General features: G+C 33.0%; 2 protein-coding genes across 2 annotated transcripts; both read left to right on the top strand.

Moving 5' to 3' along the window:
* The first annotated feature begins 2,364 nt into the window (after positions 1-2,364).
* On the top strand, positions 2,365-4,283 carry LOC110733417 (nematode resistance protein-like HSPRO2). Its single transcript, XM_021913462.1, has one exon. It carries the CDS (start codon positions 2,548-2,550, stop codon positions 4,012-4,014), a length of 1,467 nt encoding a protein of 488 aa, XP_021769154.1. The 5' UTR covers positions 2,365-2,547; the 3' UTR covers positions 4,015-4,283.
* Positions 4,284-14,804: 10,521 nt separating this feature from the next.
* On the top strand, positions 14,805-17,364 carry LOC110733416. Its single transcript, XM_021913461.1, has 2 exons — positions 14,805-16,302; positions 16,809-17,364. Exons 1-2 carry the CDS (start codon positions 15,083-15,085, stop codon positions 17,050-17,052), a joined length of 1,464 nt encoding a protein of 487 aa, XP_021769153.1. The 5' UTR covers positions 14,805-15,082; the 3' UTR covers positions 17,053-17,364.
* The last annotated feature ends 1,100 nt before the right edge of the window (positions 17,365-18,464 follow it).

Below are 18,464 nucleotides of genomic sequence, written 5' to 3'. Positions count from 1 at the left end.
AGTACTCATATCAATTACTCCGTATTTTTTGTTCAAAAAGTTTATAATCATATTGAGGATAAATTAACCTTAATTCTATCGATCAACGTGTAATTTATCCATAAATTTCCAACTCAATTCAATTTTAGAAAGTATATTTAATAGTACGGAGTACTTACATCGCCCTAGCTAAGGGCTACGTATAAAATTATCCTTTCATTAATTTTTTTAAAAAGAATCATTACATTTTTCATAGGAAAATTTGATTTTAATAATCCAACCTTTAAGCTGTTTTTTTTTTATTTTTTTATTATTTATTATTAATCCAACCATTTGATTATTCTACAATAATCGAAGCTTTAGGGGGTGTTCTATTCTATTAGGTCAAATAGGTCACTTAGCTATAATAATAAGTCACCTGCCACGTCTCGCAGTTTCATTAGTTTAAAAAATATTTTTGATTTTAAAAAAGTTAAAATAAAAAAAATCTTCCTCCATTTTTTCCCTTCCTCTTCATCTTCTTCCTCCCTTCCACACCTCAGCTCCATGAGAATGGCTCCATTTCCGGCCAGGCCTACGCCCACTACCTACCTACACTAGCAAGGAACCCCACCCCACCAGCCACCACCTAGTCAAAACCCAGAAACACAACACCCAACCACCTCAAACCCGAACCTTGAATCCAGAAACCCCCACCCACGCGAAACCAGATCGAAAACCCATCCATCCTCCCCCAAACCCTTGCTCAAAAGTCAAAAACTCAAAACCATCGAAAACCCCTACCCCACAGCCGATTTTTAGGTTTTCAGGTGTTTGTAGTAGTTTTCGTAGCGAAATTTATGGGTGTTGGGACGAATTTTGCCCAAAAAAATCGAAAACCTGACCCTCTCCCCTCTTTATCTCTTTGTTTTAATTACCCTCCATTTGCAAGAAATCTTTGATTTTCATAACCCTAGATTTTCCCCCAATTTGATTAAGGTTTTGCAAGATCAAGAATGGAATTTCCTCAAGAACTCAATGGTTTCAGCAAAAAATCAATCGATTATACTATGGGATTTGGAATTGTGAGTTTTTGATTTGTACTCGATGGTTTTGATTTAAAAATCTCGATTTTGATTTAGAATTCGAGTTTTTGTAGGGTGAGGTGGTGGGTCGCTGGTCTGGGTGGTGGTGATGGTCATCGCCGGTCAGGATGGTGATAGTGGTGGTCGTCACCGGTCAGTGGTGGTGATAGTTGTCAATTAGAATAGTGGTGTCAAGGTGTTAGTGATTGACTGATTGGTGGCAAGAGCGAAGATAGTAATGAAGTATTAAAGGCATGATTGTCCATTCATATTAAATGTTGGCGATTTTGGATGGCGGTAATTAATACCCTCTTTTGAAAAACTAAATTTCATAAAAGAAAAAAACAGTATTACCAAACGAACCTTAAATGATTTTTGATTAATCGACTAAAATTACCCTATTAGAGCATTCACACTAGTGAGCAAAAAAAATTTGTTCATTCTCTCTCTTGCCAACCAAGAGCTTTTTTTGTGAGCAAATTTTATCCCACTAGTGAGCAAAAAAAAAATTGTCCATCAATCTCTCTCCTACTTTTTCACATACCCCACCAACATTTTTCTCTCTTACACATCACCAATTATTATTAATTATGTTTTGGTTAAATGAAGTTTTAGTGCTACTAATTACAATTATACTATTATTTAACTTAATAGAATTTTTAAATATTAATTAATAATATTGAATTTTAATCGCTAAACAATTATAAGTTATAAATCTCACTAGAAATGGGAGTAAGAATAATATAGAGTGTTTTTGTGATTTTTGAAATTATACCAAAATATGTCAAAATGGATCTCTATTTGTAGAGAAAAAAAAAATTATAACTGTTGATGATTTTTTTAAAAAAAAATTATAAATCGTCCAAAATAGCCGTTTTAAATTAATTAAGGAAGAAGCTGATAGGGAAATTGGAGAGTTGCTGGGCCCCATGTAGTTACTATTCATCCTCAAATTTGCTCATATGCTCATAGGATGAGCAAAATCAGAAATGCTCATGAGCATTTTTCAATATGCTCATTGATGGGGAATTATTTTTAACAAATTTGCTTACTATTTTTGCTCATGAGCAAAAAGAATGCTCACTAATGTGTGTTTTCTTAATGAATTCTTTTAAAAAAACTACGGGGTAAATATGGATAATGCAAATACAGGTATTTTAAATTTAAATTCAAATTTAAAATACTCCATAGTAATCTATCCAGAATCTCAAACCGCCAAAAATTAAATAATTGAAAATCCATTTCCTTTTTCACTTTTTAATTTATTTTTTTCCTCCTTGGGTACACGATTTCGCCCTTGTACGCCAGCCCTTTCCACACGGCTTTAAAACTCGGTCCCACTCTTCACAACTCCACCTATATATACCTCCTTCCTCCCTCTTCTTCCTTTCTCAGAGACAAACCCTACAACAACAAAAATCTATCTTGTCCAAACTCATCTTTCTCTCTCCTCTATCCTCTTTCTCTCTCTAAAAACTCAAATTTCAAACAACAATAACAAAAAATGGTTGATTTCGATTGTAAAACTAAAATGGTACAATCAACCCCAAATCTCACCAAAAAATCCCCCAAACTCACCCCTAAACGAACCACGTCTAACCCCCTCATTTCTCCGGTTCCATTCACCGCCGGAGAATTATCTCCGGCGTCGGAATCATCTTGTTCAGCCTACGAAAGCTATCTCCGCTTACCGGAACTCCATCTGTTATGGAGTTCCGTCGAATTTCCGGGTTGGGAAAACGAGTCCATTATTCGACCCGCTTTACAAGCATTAGAAATCACATTCCGGTTCATTTCACTCGTGTTAAACGACAACAGACCGTATTTGAACCACCGTGAATGGAACCGGAGGTTAGAGTCGTTAGCAAGGGATCAAGTCGAGTTAATCTCTGTATTATGTGAAGACGATGAGACACGTGGCGCAGCGCCGATCGTTGATTTGAGTTCATCGTTTGGTGAGGTGGTCCCACAAACTGGAAGTTCCGCTGAAGTTTGGAAATTAGCTGATAATGAACACAATATTACGGTGGTCTGCCGTAGTAGCGAAGCAAGTCTGTTGCCGCGGTTAGCCACGTGGCAGAAATCGGAGGAGATTTCTTCCAGAATATATTACGCGATTGAGTCGGCTATGAGAAGATGCGCGTATACTTTGGGCCTGGGTGAGCCCAATTTGGACGGAAAGCCCAATTTGGATTACGACGTTGTTTGCCGACCGTGTGAACTGCACGCGCTTAAGAAGGGCGCGTTGGATCATATTCCAAACCCAGAAAACCAGATATTATTCACGATTCACCAGATTTTCGAGTCATGGGTTTTCGCAGCGAAGAAGCTGATCGTCCGAGTAGGAGAGAGGATCAGCAAAGAGGAATTCAACAAAGCAACAGACGATTGTTGGATTCTAGAAAGAATCTGGAAGCTTCTAGAACAAATCGAGAGTCTTCACCTACTAATGGATCCCGACGATTTCCTGCAATTAAAAACGCAATTGAAGATGAAAACGACGTCGGATTCAGAAACCTTTTGTTTCCGATCAAAGGGGTTAATCGAGATAACAAAGCTAAGCAAAGACTTGCGACACAAGGTACCGGAGATTCTAGAAGTGGAGGTGGACCCCATGGGAGGGCCGGTGATACAAGAATCGGCAATGGAGTTATACAGAGAGAAGAGAAGGTTCGAGAAGATTCATCTGTTGCAAGCATTTCAAGGGGTGGAATCAGGTGTGAAAGGGTTCTTCTTTAGGTATAAACAGTTGTTGATGATTATGATGGGGAGTTTAGAAGCCAAGGCTAATTTCGCTGTCGTGGGTGGTTCTGAGTCGTCCGATTTGTTGAGTCAGATCTTTCTAGAACCAACTTATTATCCTAGCTTAGATGGGGCTAAAACTTTTATTGGGGATTTTTGGGAGCACGATCAAACACTTGATAACGGTAATAGTTTGGATAATCGGAGAAATCGGACGGCTAAGCATTGAGGGTTGTAATGGGAGAACGTGGGACGGAAAGTGGTGGTGGTGGAGTTGTCGGTGAGACGTGGGTACTTTAAATTACTATTGATGTTGCATGTGATATACGGGGTCATTAGTGGAATATTGGTTTTGTGTATATTATTATTAGGTTAATTTTTTTGGATTAATTTTTTTCTTTAAAAAATATACAAGTTGTATCAGTAAAATCGTGTATCAGATGAGTATACCATGATTTTTTGTTACAACTTTGAATGATATTCTTCAATCTTTTTACTCGTTCTTTGTTGGACACAGCTATACTTTGTGGGGTGACTACTATTAGAAGTATCCATTCAAATCAACATTTCAAAAAATCCAAAAAACATTTCAAACAAATCCTAAGTTGCTAAATCAATAGTGTGAAAATAGAGTTATTTAGATTAAAGATTGTCGGATAATTGGAGATTTGTAAATAAAATTCCCAGGTTAGTGTTGGATAATTTGGAGATTTTATAAAGAAGTCAGAAATTGTTACCAATACAATAGTTTGCTGGATAATTTGAAATTTTTATACAGTAGAAATAACAATGTAAGTATTTAGAATAGCCACGTAGTATACATGATTGCTTATGTACAGACGGGTATAGTGTATGTTATAACGTGCATGTTTGTATAGTCAAGATTTTTCCAAGAGCTGAAAGTTGAAATTACTCTGTATTAATTAACACTACGAGAGATGTTCAAAAAAAAAAAAATTAACACTACGAGATAGTTTAAAGAGTATTTTAAATAATGGTGTATATATACGTTTCTCACATGCTGATGTATATTACAACTTGCACGCTCCTGTAGTTTAGATGCTTCCAAGAGATGGAAGGATGATGTGCATATATAAGACTATTGACTTTTAAAGACTAATCGTTATCCTTTAGCTTAAATTGCATTGTTTTTCAACACAAACCATGAATATTAAAAGTACTTTCCATTTTGCTTGTTGATGGGTTTATAGTCAACAAACGAAAACTTAGCTAAGTAAAATATATACAAAAAGATAGCATTTTCCAGGACATTTCTTACAAAAACGTTTCAAAAAAACGAAAATTCATAAGAAGATGCGTATTGTCGGCATTTGAAGATGGTGGTTAGTTGTTAAAATGATGGCTATTGAATTTTCTAAAGCATAATGTAAATTTGGTAGAGGTTGCCAACTGGAAAATGTACGTTTATCTTTTATGTTATAATCTTTATGTTAAGTAGTTGAGATTTGAAGATGAAAAAGATGATGACGAAGAAGAGTTTATGCAGAGGATATGCGTTTAAGATGCCATGAATCATGCTAATTAAGTAGACAGAGCCAGAAAATATACAAGTAGAGCTGTCAAAAGCTGACCCGACCCGAAATACCGACCCTAACCCTAACCTGTCTGAACCCGAAAAAAATGGTGACCCGAACCCGACCTAACCAGAGCTGAAACCAACCCTATACCCGAGTTGACCCGAGTATTTGAGACCCGAACCCGACCATAACCCGACCTAGAGAGGACCCGACCCGAATGTGACCCATAAATTATTGACCTGAACCGAACCCGACTCGAACCCGAGAATGACCCAAACCCGATTTAACCCGTCAAAACCAGAATTCAACCCGACCTGTTACTAACCCGACCCGAGGTCAACCCGACCCGTTCCTAACCCGACACGAATTTAAACCCGACCTGTTACAAACCCGACCCGAAATCAACCCGACTTGTTATTTATCCGACCCAAATTCAACCCGACTTGTTATTGCCCCGACCCGAAATTAAACTCGACCTATTACTAACCTGAATTTAAACGTATTTGAGGCTATATGAGGTGAGTGAGGTGAATCGATGATAGTGATTTTGTCTAATTAAATCAGCCAAATGTTTTTTTTTTTTCTAAATTTATCTTAAAAATAAACTTCCATATAACTATTTATAATCCTTTTATTGATCAGTTTTTTAAATTTTAGTATTCACTTATTTATTATAATATTTTTAAAAATGTTTTAAATTATGCAATTTGATTTGGAGCTTTAAAAAAAAATTATTGACTTGAACCGAACCCGACTCGAACCCGAGAATGACCCGACGTGATTATAACCCGCAAATTATTGACTTGAACCGAATCCGATAATGACCCGACCTGATTATAACCCGCAAATAATTGACTTGAACCGAACCCGACTCGAACCCAAACAGGACCCTAACTCGTTTAAACCCGTAAAAACCCGAATGTAACCCGACCTGTTTTTCACCTGACCCGAATGTAACCCGGCCTTTTATTGACCCGACCTAAACCCGACCCAAACCCGATAAGATGTATGACCCGACGTGACCCGACGCAAGCATGACCCAACCCGAACCCGACCCACATAGGTCCCGACATTAACCCGTACTGACCCAACCCGAGATGACCCGACCCACACTAACCCGACTCAAACCCGACCCATTTACCCAAATTAACAGCTCTAATTATACAAGTATAAATTAAATGTGCTTACTTTAAAAGTATAAATCAATCATGTTACTTTATTAGAGTCATGCATGTTATGTAGATGGATGTATGTATTGTTTGGTACGGCCCCCCACATTACTCATGCATTGCACCTAATTTCATCACAGCATTTTTGATGCCCATGTATTTATGTCAAGTCTACTGTTTATACCGTATGAGACTCAGTCGATGAGTTGTTCTAATTTTAGGTATGCTCATGAAATTTCGTAGGTGTGTTTGGTCAATTTTTTTTTGTTATGTGCAATTTTGGAATATTTTATACCTCATAAATAATAGTTCAAAATTGAAGGTAATATTTTCTTAGATTTTAAGTCAATATGGAAGAAATTAAGATTGAACCTTGTCAAAAAAAAAAAAAAAAAAAAAGAAGTTAAGATGGAACGAATTGTACTATCTAATCTGGCTTTTAACTATTTTAATTGATTTTTAAAAAACCAAACACCAAGAATTTGATCTTTTGAAGCATGTATGGATAGTTGGATAGTGAATAACTAGCATAGTGCCCGTGCGATGCACGATTAATAAATCAAATTATAAAACCCGTAGGAAAAATAAAAATAAAAACAAAGGTAATTCATTTACTATTAAAGGTTATAATGTTATTTTATTAATTGAAAAATAATTGAATAATACTCCACATAGCTATATAAGAAGTGGGCTAATTTATTTATATCTCCCGTTGAAAAAAACTAAAATTTTCTTATCATACCATTCGCATCAGTAGTTACAATCAATCTAATATACACATGTTTTATTTACCCGTCGCACTCATTAAATCTATAGACACAATAATAACCTTATATATGACCTACCAAAACATATATTTTCCTAAGTTAAGCATTGTGCTAAAAACTATATATTATATAATAGTCATATATATAACCAACAGCTAATTAAATATAGTATACAACACAAATACTTGTATATAGGTATGGATACTGATAAATTATATAAATAAAATATACGGAGTATATATTACTAAGATTTATCCCTATCTTAATTATAAAATGGTTAACAAAACTCTTATAATAGTGCATGGACATTTATATATCTAAAAATGTTCTTTTTACATATATTTCCCCCCATTTAATTTTAAAAGCCTTAAAATTGTCTCTTGAATTCGCTAAATTGATTTAAAAGGTTATGTTTATTTCAATATTTAAAGCCATTTACTATTTTCATTTCCTTTTGTTTTAATTTTTCTATTTAGAATTTATTATACTATTAGGTTTCAAGATCGGAGTCAATATCTTTTTACCGTACAATCACTAAATCAAAGTCGCTCAACTAAATTTTTGGACATTGCATAGCTACACACACATCCAACACAATTAATGATTACGTGCAAATAATTTTAATAAAACTACGCATTCGATATAAGTTATTAAACAATTTAACTATATATACATTTTGATAGGTTTATATCTTTTTTTTTTTTTTTTTTTTTTTTTGAGAATAGCATAGGTTTATATATTTCATATTAACAAAAATTTACAAATGTTATTATTATATTTTGAAAAAAAAATTAGACTTTGGAGTTTTGTATAAGATAGATAAAGGATAAGTTAATTCCCGTCATATATGCATTGAGTTTTGGGTGTTCTATCCGGTTCACCCTTTGGGCTAATCCAGATTTGAGGATCTTTTTTAGGCTATTAGGTTCCACTCCCCTTTCGATTGTTGTTGCAGGGGAGCGAATACAGGTTCCCCTACCAAGTGTAGTCTCAATCATCACTACACCAACAACCAAACACTTGGTATAGAGGACGCGTGTTATAAAATATTATATTATATACATATACTTTTTTATATTATAAAAAATATTATATTATATTATATACACATACTATTATAGTTATTAAAAGTATTATTATATATAAAACAACATAAATTATTGCACATGATTGTTGTATATCTAGAATAGCATTGTTAATACGAATATTACAATCTAAAACACGAGTAATAGTTATAATACATTTTATATCTATCTTTTTTTTCCGTCAAATGTCTAATTCAATTTAACTTTTATTCTTCTTTAGATTGGCTATTGGTTAATTTTTTATTTATTTATTTATTTATTATTATTATTATTATTATTTTTAATTCAAGAAAAACAAAAGGTCATTGTAAAAGACATTGTATAAAAAATGAAAGGCCGTTTAAAATTAAATTTTTGTTCAAGATTATGTATTTTTTTCCAAGACAACATTTCGGCTCAGCATTCAGTATTTGTCAATGAGTACAACAAACGATAAAAGTAATTTTTACACTATTTTGTATCTTTATCAAAAACTTTTGTATTCAACCGATTACTTGAATTGAATTTAGGATAACTTGTAGACTATTTTGGGTAACTTTTATCAATAAAGCATAAATAACTTTCATTCATTACAGGATAACTTTTATAATAGGTGCACAATATTTTATTGTACATCTGATTTTTTTTTAAATGTTTGTATTGATTTCATAATTGACGTCAAACTAAATTGTATAGTTTTATTTAATTTTCATATAAAAAAACAATATTAGCCTTTTAAAATACGAAATATTTGTTTCCTTAATTATGCCACTTTAATATTGCTTCAAATTAGTTACAGTATTATTCTTTAACTTGACTATAAATAAGATTGGAAAGACTTTATGGATTATTTGTAGTATTGGAAAGTATATATTTATCATAAAAAAATTAAATCAATATTTATGTTAGGAAATCATGAAAATCTTATACATGTATAGAAACTTGCTTTTATTGTTTGAAGTTTAACAAAAATAACTATGCTTGAATATGTAAACAGTAATTATAAAGATATATTTTATGATAAGTCAATGAGAGAGTGACATTTGTCATCCTCACATTGAGGCGCTTGTCTTTTAGTATAATATATAGATAGATTAAAGCATAATGGATTAGAGGAAGAGTTATAGCTTTCATCCACAGTATGATTTAATTGATTTTCCCTTTTATAGAAATATCTCGAAAATAAAGATTTCTTCTTTGTCAATTCCCTATTTCCCTCTAGTCAAGTTTCTTCCTCCTAATTCTTTAATTTAATTTTGTCCCACCATATAAATAGCAAACTATTATATGTTTTACATGATTAAATGTCTTGTAAACATAATCAAACAATAATAATGACCAAGATTAAGCTTATTGTGGTGAATATTCTCTTTATAGGTCTAATGAAGTTATCTTTGGTAATTTTTCTTATGGTATTACTCAAACGTGATTCCATTCCTATGATAAAAAGGAAAAAGCATTGAATTGCGGAAGCTAAACAAACAAACACAATTAAAGTGGAAAGCTGGATAAAATCATGCATGTTTGCTGTAGCTTTACGGAAAGAAACCAAGTCACCATTCACCAAGCTACAGATGTTTACGGAATTACGGATTTTTAATCACGTTACTAAGCATTATTCTTTTTAGCCAACCATTATTCGTACTCCGTTTGCCTTTAAACAATACGGAGTAAATCATATCTTGTGTGTCACATGATGACATGATCAATGAACCACATTTAATTTAGAGTTTGTTCTCTTCAGCTTATTTTCAGTTCAATTCAGTGTAGCTCCAATAAATTCAGTTTAATTTATTTTTTTTATCTTAATTTCCATTCTCTCGTAAAATATTCAATTCAGTTCAGTTCAATTCTGCTCCAATAAATTCAGTTCAGTTCAGCTTATTTAAGTCAATCAGAACAAACCCTTACTACTACTATATACTCGTACAACATTATTGTAGTAGTCTATCTGTTACTGTATAAACATTACTTTTTCGTCTGGTTAATGCTATAAATAATTTAAGTTCTTATAAAAGTATACTTAATGGATAATATAGAGCTTATGGTATAATTTAACTTACTAAATATAGAAAGTAATCTATTATTGTTAACAAAGAAAGTGTAATAGATCAAACGTGTAAAAGGATAACGCCATCTTTTAAAAAGAAAAACCAATTATATGTACTTTTCCCATATTAAACGAGGATGGGGAAAGGAGGACCATAGCTAACCTATTTAATCATGAAAGGCCCTTAACCCAAAAAAAAAAAAAAAAAAAAAAGGAAGAATATGGTAGATTGTAGTTTGCACACTGCTTTTCCAAAGCATAATCTTATCTAACACGTTTATCACCTTAGCACATTCGAAGTTTCGAACCCACCGTATAGCTTTAGCTTATACATACGAATAAAAATATATTTTTCACTTTGAGCATATGTTTTAACTTCTTGGGGTTACTCCATGTTAGTAATATTGAATTGATTACTTTTTTTTGGAGCAAAGAACCGAGGCTATAACTTTATAGCACAAATTTTGACTAGTAAATCAAAGTCGAAAATTTAAAATTAATATGAATGCCAACTAATTTAATTGATTAAGTTTTGAAGTTAATAGCTATGGAGTAATACTTTAGCATTTGACATCGAATTCCATCCGCTTTTAGCCAACGGCTGAATTGATAACGCTAAACAAATACGAAGTATAAAGTAGCTTTAAGGTGAAATTCTCACTTTATGTACTTTTACCAATCTAACAACTACTTTTACAGAACTTTGAGTTTTGACATAAATTTGGAATGTGCATCTTTAGTTGGGTTATTATAAGCGAACCTGAATCAGGGTTGAAATGTTACAGTCTTGGACTACTATATAAGTTTGGGCTATGTATAAATTATTTTGGGCTGGATTCAAAGTTATAGCCTAATAAAGGAATTTCCCATTTCCACATGGACTTGATCATGTTCAATTCTAATCATCAATACCATTAATCATTTTGTCTCCCTAATTTGTACTTATTCTAATAATTTTGCTTTGGTAGCTTGTATTTTGATGATTTTTAAAAATTGTTTAACTCTGCGAATTAGATACTAATATATACTACCTCCGTTTTTATTTAGTTGACACGTTTTGACTTTATCACTATTCACACACCTCCCTTTGACCATGTTTTGTGCTTTATACGTAATGAATAATATAGTCATATGAGATCTTGTTAGATTCGTCACGTTATATACTTTCAAAATATCAAGTTTTTATAATTTTTGCTTATCGATAATTAATGATATTAATGCTTGAATAAGTGCATTGGAAAACGTGACTAAAGAGACATGTCCACTAAAAAGAAACGGAGGAAGTATAAACCATCAATTAAATGTAATGAACAAAGTCATTAAAGCATTAGTATATTCATATCATGAATATCATCCGTATAGATTCATCGTTTCATATAGTATATAGATTCCAATAAACATCTTTCAAAACTCGATAACCATTTTCACTCTTAAAACCCTTAAAATAAGACGAAAAATTAAGGAAGGAACCCTTCAATGAGGCAATGAGCTAAGAAGAATAATACTTGCCCCATTTAGTTCTAGTTGCCAAAATTGTTGAATTTATGCATTGAAAACCGTGAAAATAGAACTAGCATAAACCAATGACAGTGTACAACATTATATGGGCCTTTTAAGGCCTTTAAATTCGTAATAGATGGCTCTTATCTTAATTCACTAAATCATTGGAAAGGAATTTTCGAGTCCATATCATAAAACTTTATGAGATGGAAATTAAATATAAATATGACCGTAGTAGTTTGAATTTGGCCCACTAACATTTCTAACATAACAGAATCTCCCTTGGGCCTTGGCCTTTGTCTTTGCTTCTCTAAAATTGCAAACATTTGCTTGCTGTTTTCCCTTCATGTTTTTTATTTGAAAAGGGTTAGTAAGCTCCAAATTTTAAAAACCAGTTATTAGTTATGTTATGTGTAATTGATTGCATGCAAACTATATTGATGTTTGTTACCAGATCTTATAAAAACTACTAAAATAATTTCATACGTACTTTCCCCTTCTATTGTAATTGCTCTATTATCTAGATTTTCATGATTCTCGACATATAACTTTATCTACAGTATTAAATTTGTAACAAGTACCGTAACAAATATAAATTTGATATTTTAAAGTATATATACCTTGCTATTTAATAAAATTTCACATGTCTATATAATTACAATACTTTAAGAAGAGTGTATGAATATGATAAAAATTTTCCATACATGCTCCAATAATAAGATAGCTATCTATAAACAACAAGCTGAGTTAATATGATAACATCAAAAAGATATTTCACCAAAGAAAGTCTATAGTCAAAAGGCTACTAAATTTTCATTCACCAAAAGTCACATACTCACATGGATTGAAAAGTTGAGCCTAAAGGAAGGATGCTCCACTTTATTTTACTTCCTCAATTTGACCATATTTTTTCTAAGAGAGAATTTGTAGTTTAAATATTACAAATAATATGAGATAGGATTATTACTCAATAAATTTTTAGTGTTCTAACAAATAGAAATGTTTGATAATATAAAATTTTAACCAACGAAAATACAAAACTGATATTTTAAAAAAAAAAAATAGACATAAAGACTGATTTTACAATAACTACATACATAATTATACATTTATACCAGTATACAAACATAAATATTGTTCAAAATACTATACATATAAAGAGATTTAAACATAAAATGGAATGGTTAAAAACACAAAGGACTGAAGTACTATTTATTTTTAAATAATGAAAAAGCACGCTTACAATCTTATGTGTGAAAGTGAGCAAAAAGTCAGGTGAAATCACAAAAATAGTGTACACGTAGCATAGATATTTTTTGTATGGAGGAAAACAAGTATAGTACGGAAACTAATCACGAGCTAAAAAGCAGGGCAACCGGGCACGAGCAGCGAGTAGTGTGTATCCATGTCCCACCACCCGTCCTTTTTATTGCTGAGTCAACAAATTACATTCTAAATTATGTTTTGAAATTTCCAAAATTAGTCCTATTATATCGTTAAGTGAGTAATTTAATGATATAATGAATTCTCTAAGCTAGATCCTTATTCATCGAGAGTCTCTTCCATTTTAAGACATGTCAGAACTACCCACATCCCCTGCCCATACTCTCTAAATCTTGCTTGTCTCTTTCATAGTGGTACGACTAGTCAAGTACGTGTACTGTTACTATTAAAGTGTTTATTTGGTTGTCATAAAATTATACAGAGTACTCGGTTATAGTAGTAGAATTGATATGTCATATAATACGGAGTAGTACGGAGTACTATTTATTTTATAATAGAAAAAATAAAAAAAGTTAAACATAACAGATGAATAATGTAAAAATCAAATTAATACATTAAAAAAAAAGGATAAACAAGAAAATCTATTCTAGAGTACTATGTATTTGATTAGGTTGGTCTCATGAGAAGTGTACTAGGAGTATTCCATTTACTCAATAAACTTTACAATATTACTTGTTATTTTAAGGAGTTTATTTAATATTCTGAAATTGTCATTGAGATAATATTATTCATACAATTGTTGGGATTAAATTATGATTCAACGTTTAATATGCATGCTAAAAAAAGTATGAGTAACTTGAGAAAATCCATAATTTACTCTAATGAGGTTGAAGATTGAGACATTAATTTGGGACAAAAATAGAAAATTGACTAGTAGCTTAAAATGGAGTAATTACCTTCACATGTCCAACATTTTAAAATTTTTACAAGTGTTATTTTGCGAGCGAGACGAGTGTTCATCATTAAGTAACCAAAATATCTTACTGACTTTCCAATCAGATATTCATATGTGTACTAAAATATTCTTACATTAACCAACTCAAGCTATACAAGGAAGTAGGTACATAGAAAAAAAAAAAAGAGATTTTATTTTATTTATTTATTTTTGGCATTTTCTATGGAGTTACACTACTATGTTAACTAATACGGACTACTACACAAAAATACTAGAACTAATTATATTGTGAAAATATCTTTATGTTTACAACCCCATTAGAGCCATATAAAAGGATATTATGTTATGAGAGAAAGAGAGAAATTCATACTTTTTTACTTATTTTAATTGTAATGTATTTTGACACTATTTACATGTTTCACACCAAATCTTGTTAAAAATCGACAATACATTAAAGGTTAAAATTGTGCATGGGTAAACATATATAAACACAACAAAACTAATTTCTTAAAAAAAAAATAAGAGAAATGCACCATATATTAAAAAGAGCTTAATTTAATGATACTACTAAATTAAAGTATATGCATAGGTGGTATAGTCGAATTATCAGTTTATAAGAATCTTCTCGACAAGGTTTGCTCAATGCCAATGCAAAGTTGCAAACCCTACCAAGCTTAAATAAAATACCGACTTAGTAAATTACAACTACAAGTTGTATTTGTATTGTATTGCCACATTAGGACCCCTAAAAAAAAAGGAATTACAATAGTTCCCCAATTCCAACCAATATAGTAATATACACACCTTATCAAAGAGAGATCACACAACTCACAACCTTTGAATATCTCCTCTTTGGTCAATTCATCCTTTCTATTTTTTTTCCATCTTTAAACACCTACATATAATCCCCTTCTTTTTCTCACACTTTCTCAATAAAAATAACAATCCTTTGAATCTCTCTTCTCAAATCTCAATCCAATAATCTTTCTTTTTCTCATTCTCATTTTCATATTTTCTCTTCTAAACAAAAATGAGGGTGAACATTGCTCAATCAACCCCTCCTCTTTCTCCTCCATCTCCTCCTCACAATGCATCGCAATCTTCCTTGTTTCCCACCACCAAACTCCGCCTTCATCGCTCTCCTTCCGCCACCGTGCTAACCAGCGCCACCCTTTCGCGCTCCAAATCTACGGACCTTAGCCTTCTTCGTAGATCCGTCAGCGCTAGCTTCGACGGTCATGATTTTCCTCATCATTATCACCACGAAAATCACACCCACAACAAGAAACTCAATTTCCCCACCTTTCAACGCTCTTCATCCACCACTACGACGTCGTCGTTTCGACACTCGGATTTACAGGTGGATGTTCTAGAACCTTCTTCTTTGGGTATTCGACCCGACCCGCCAGTTTGGCCCGCGAGAGAGGCCGTGATTCGGGATTGCATTGCTAGAAGAGCGAGCAGCATTGAGCTCCCTCTTTCTCTGAAAGTGCTGAAAATGAAGCAGAAATTGCTGCGATTAGAGGAGGAGAGAGAAATTGGGGATCTCGAAGAACATATGAAGGATAACCCCATTAATAATTTGTGTTGTTCGACTTTGTATATAATCAAAGAGGTTCAAACCCAGGCTTTGAAAAGCAGGGGATTGGTTTTAGATGAAGAATTAGATGATGGGGTTGTTAGCAAGATTCAAAGGGAGATGACATCTTCACTTATTTGGTTATTTAGGGAAGTTTTTTCTAAAACCCCTGATTTAATGCTGGAGATTATGCTTCTTACCTCGAATTTCGCCTCATTTTCTATTGAAACTTTGCTCCCTTTTGAAAATACCCAGAAGATTTTTAAGCAGAATGATGGAAATTGGGCACTTGGGCAATTGGAATTTGCAAAATCAGGGGTAGTGGAATTGGAAAAATTGGAGGAAAAAGAAAATAGTTTGTGGAATAATATAGTGGAAGAAGCTATTGAGATTGGAGGTTATGTGAAGAATGAAGTGTTAGGATTCGTAATTGATCAAGATTATCTTAAAGATGATGTAAAAGAAAATGGTGTTAAAGAAGATGATGTTTATGACGATAACAAGTTCCAATTCATTTCACCAATAGGAGTTGAGATCGAAGCGGATAATTACGAGGAGTATTATAGGACTGATCTTCATTACCAAATGGGGTTATTTCAGGATCCTAACAATACCCTTTTGCTCTCTAATTATGCTCAGTTTCTCTGCCTTGTTTCCCGGGATTATGACAGGTATAATTTTTCATCTTAATTATTGTTTGATTTAGTTTGAGAAAATTTATAATTTAATCATACAATGGGAAATGCTTGAAATAGATTAGTTTCTTAAGCCACCTGTTTTTGCAATTACGAAAATGGAAATTGTTTGTCTTTGGTTAAAGTTAGATAGTTTGCTCTTGATTTATTATACGTTGGTTCTAGGTACACTCGGGTGTAGGATAGAAATGGTAGATCCTAGACGATAAGTCAATAGATATCTAACTATCTAAGCATACAAGTGCCAAGTGGTCCTTGACTGGTACTCTTTATTTTGTAATTGATTTTGTCTCATAGCAGAGTTCATGGCAGCTTGAAAATATCAAGCTGTATTATTTCTTGTTTTACCTAACTCAGTAATGAAGCATGTGATTGCTTAATTGAAGCGACGAATTGGTGGCATCACCATGTTGTTTGAACAATAGGAGATTAATAAGATCTTTTGTTCTTGTATTTATATACTTTGTTTGTTAATACTTCAGGGCTGAGGAGTGCTATAAGCGTGCAATACAATTGGATCCAACTGATGGAGAGGTAATAACACAGTATGCAAATTTCTTGTGGGTGGTGAAACATGATCTATGGGAAGCTGAAGAGAGATTCCAACAGGCTATGGCGGCTGAACCCGACAACTCCTTTCATGCATCAAAGTATGCAAATTTCTTATGGAGCACCGGGGGTGAAGATACATGTTACCCTCTAGATCCTCCCTGTGCCAAAAGCTAACGGGAAAGGCTCTGCAATGTGAATAATAATAGTAACAATTGTTCTCGGTTTAAATTTACCATAATAAGATAGATTAATTATCAGGGTAACATAATAATGGCATATTTGTAGTACAGTAGTACCATTGCCGGTTTGTGAGGATTCCAGTCTAGAGCCACTGGATATCTTTTTGTACAACTCCTGAGCATTATGACTTATTGATCTTGGCTTTTGGTACCTCTGTTGTGCAAGTAATATTGTAATTGTACAGTGTTAAGCTTCAGTAATGATCATACACTATTGAAGCTTGAATCTAAAGCTTCTTACACTTCAGCTATTCAGTTGTTTGTTCTTAGATCGATTTAGAATTACAGGGGATGGTTTACAAACAATTAAAAAACTGAGTTGCTGAAGACTAGGAACTAATTTTTCCTTCTTCGAGGAGGTTGCTTACCATTGTCCCTGGTATAGTGATTTGTTGATCAGTCGATGTACCTAAAAACCAACCTAACACTTTTTTTCTAGTGTAATTTATCGAGTTACAATGAATTAGTTCCCACTTTGATAAGCAAAATCTGGAGTTCGTTTACTTTGGGGTTGGGAAGAAAATCTGATCCAGCCTGTGCTACAGACCGCGATATCAGGGATCCCTTTGAATGTTTTTTTATCGAGACTTTCATTCGTTTACTTTAGATGCAAGCCGTATTTTGACTGGTAAAGTTATTTAAGATTGCGACTAAAAGGTATAAAACTGCAATTGGACACCAGTTTAAACATACAAAAATGTTTAGATTCTGAACTGAACCAATAAAACAGGTAAAGTGCTGAAATATTGGATGTTATCTGTGTTATGTAGTCCAACAATGATCTTGAAAAAAAATTTGTTGACTGAGCCGAAGATAGCATCTTCAAGTCTAAATCACATCCTAACAAACTTTATTTGGAAATGAAGATACTGACCAGTTTGAGTCTAACTCTTAAACAGGTCAGATGACCACAAGTCCACAACATGCAACACGGGATTCATTTGAATGTTTAATCAAGATGCTTCACAGCTTCAGTCTATTCTCATGAAGCATAATTGCAAATTTTCTCGATATATTATGACTAGTTATAATCAACACGATGCAGTCAAATCCAAATACTAACAACTCCACCCATCACGCCTACTGCAATAATCAACCCATTACCCACACTCATTTTCATGTGCAAATAAAAGATCTCCGTGCACTACCATATCAGATCTCCAAGTCTCATATTCCTTACGAAAGGCAATCGGGGCTAGAAGAGAGCACTACTAGCTGCCAATCCCTAGCGCGTTCCATCAATCTCACATAATCCGTTCAATAATTGGGTCAGGTTATAGGAATTAGGACCACCTCTTCCTCCAGTAACGTTCATATAAATGATAAAATAGCAAGTAGGCTCGCTAA

This window comes from Chenopodium quinoa, unplaced genomic scaffold (assembly GCF_001683475.1).
Source record: "Chenopodium quinoa cultivar QQ74 unplaced genomic scaffold, ASM168347v1, whole genome shotgun sequence".
Lineage (NCBI taxonomy): Eukaryota > Viridiplantae > Streptophyta > Magnoliopsida > Caryophyllales > Amaranthaceae > Chenopodium > Chenopodium quinoa.
The sequence above is the reverse complement of the archived record's forward strand: the minus strand, read 5'-3'. Positions and strand labels throughout refer to the sequence as shown.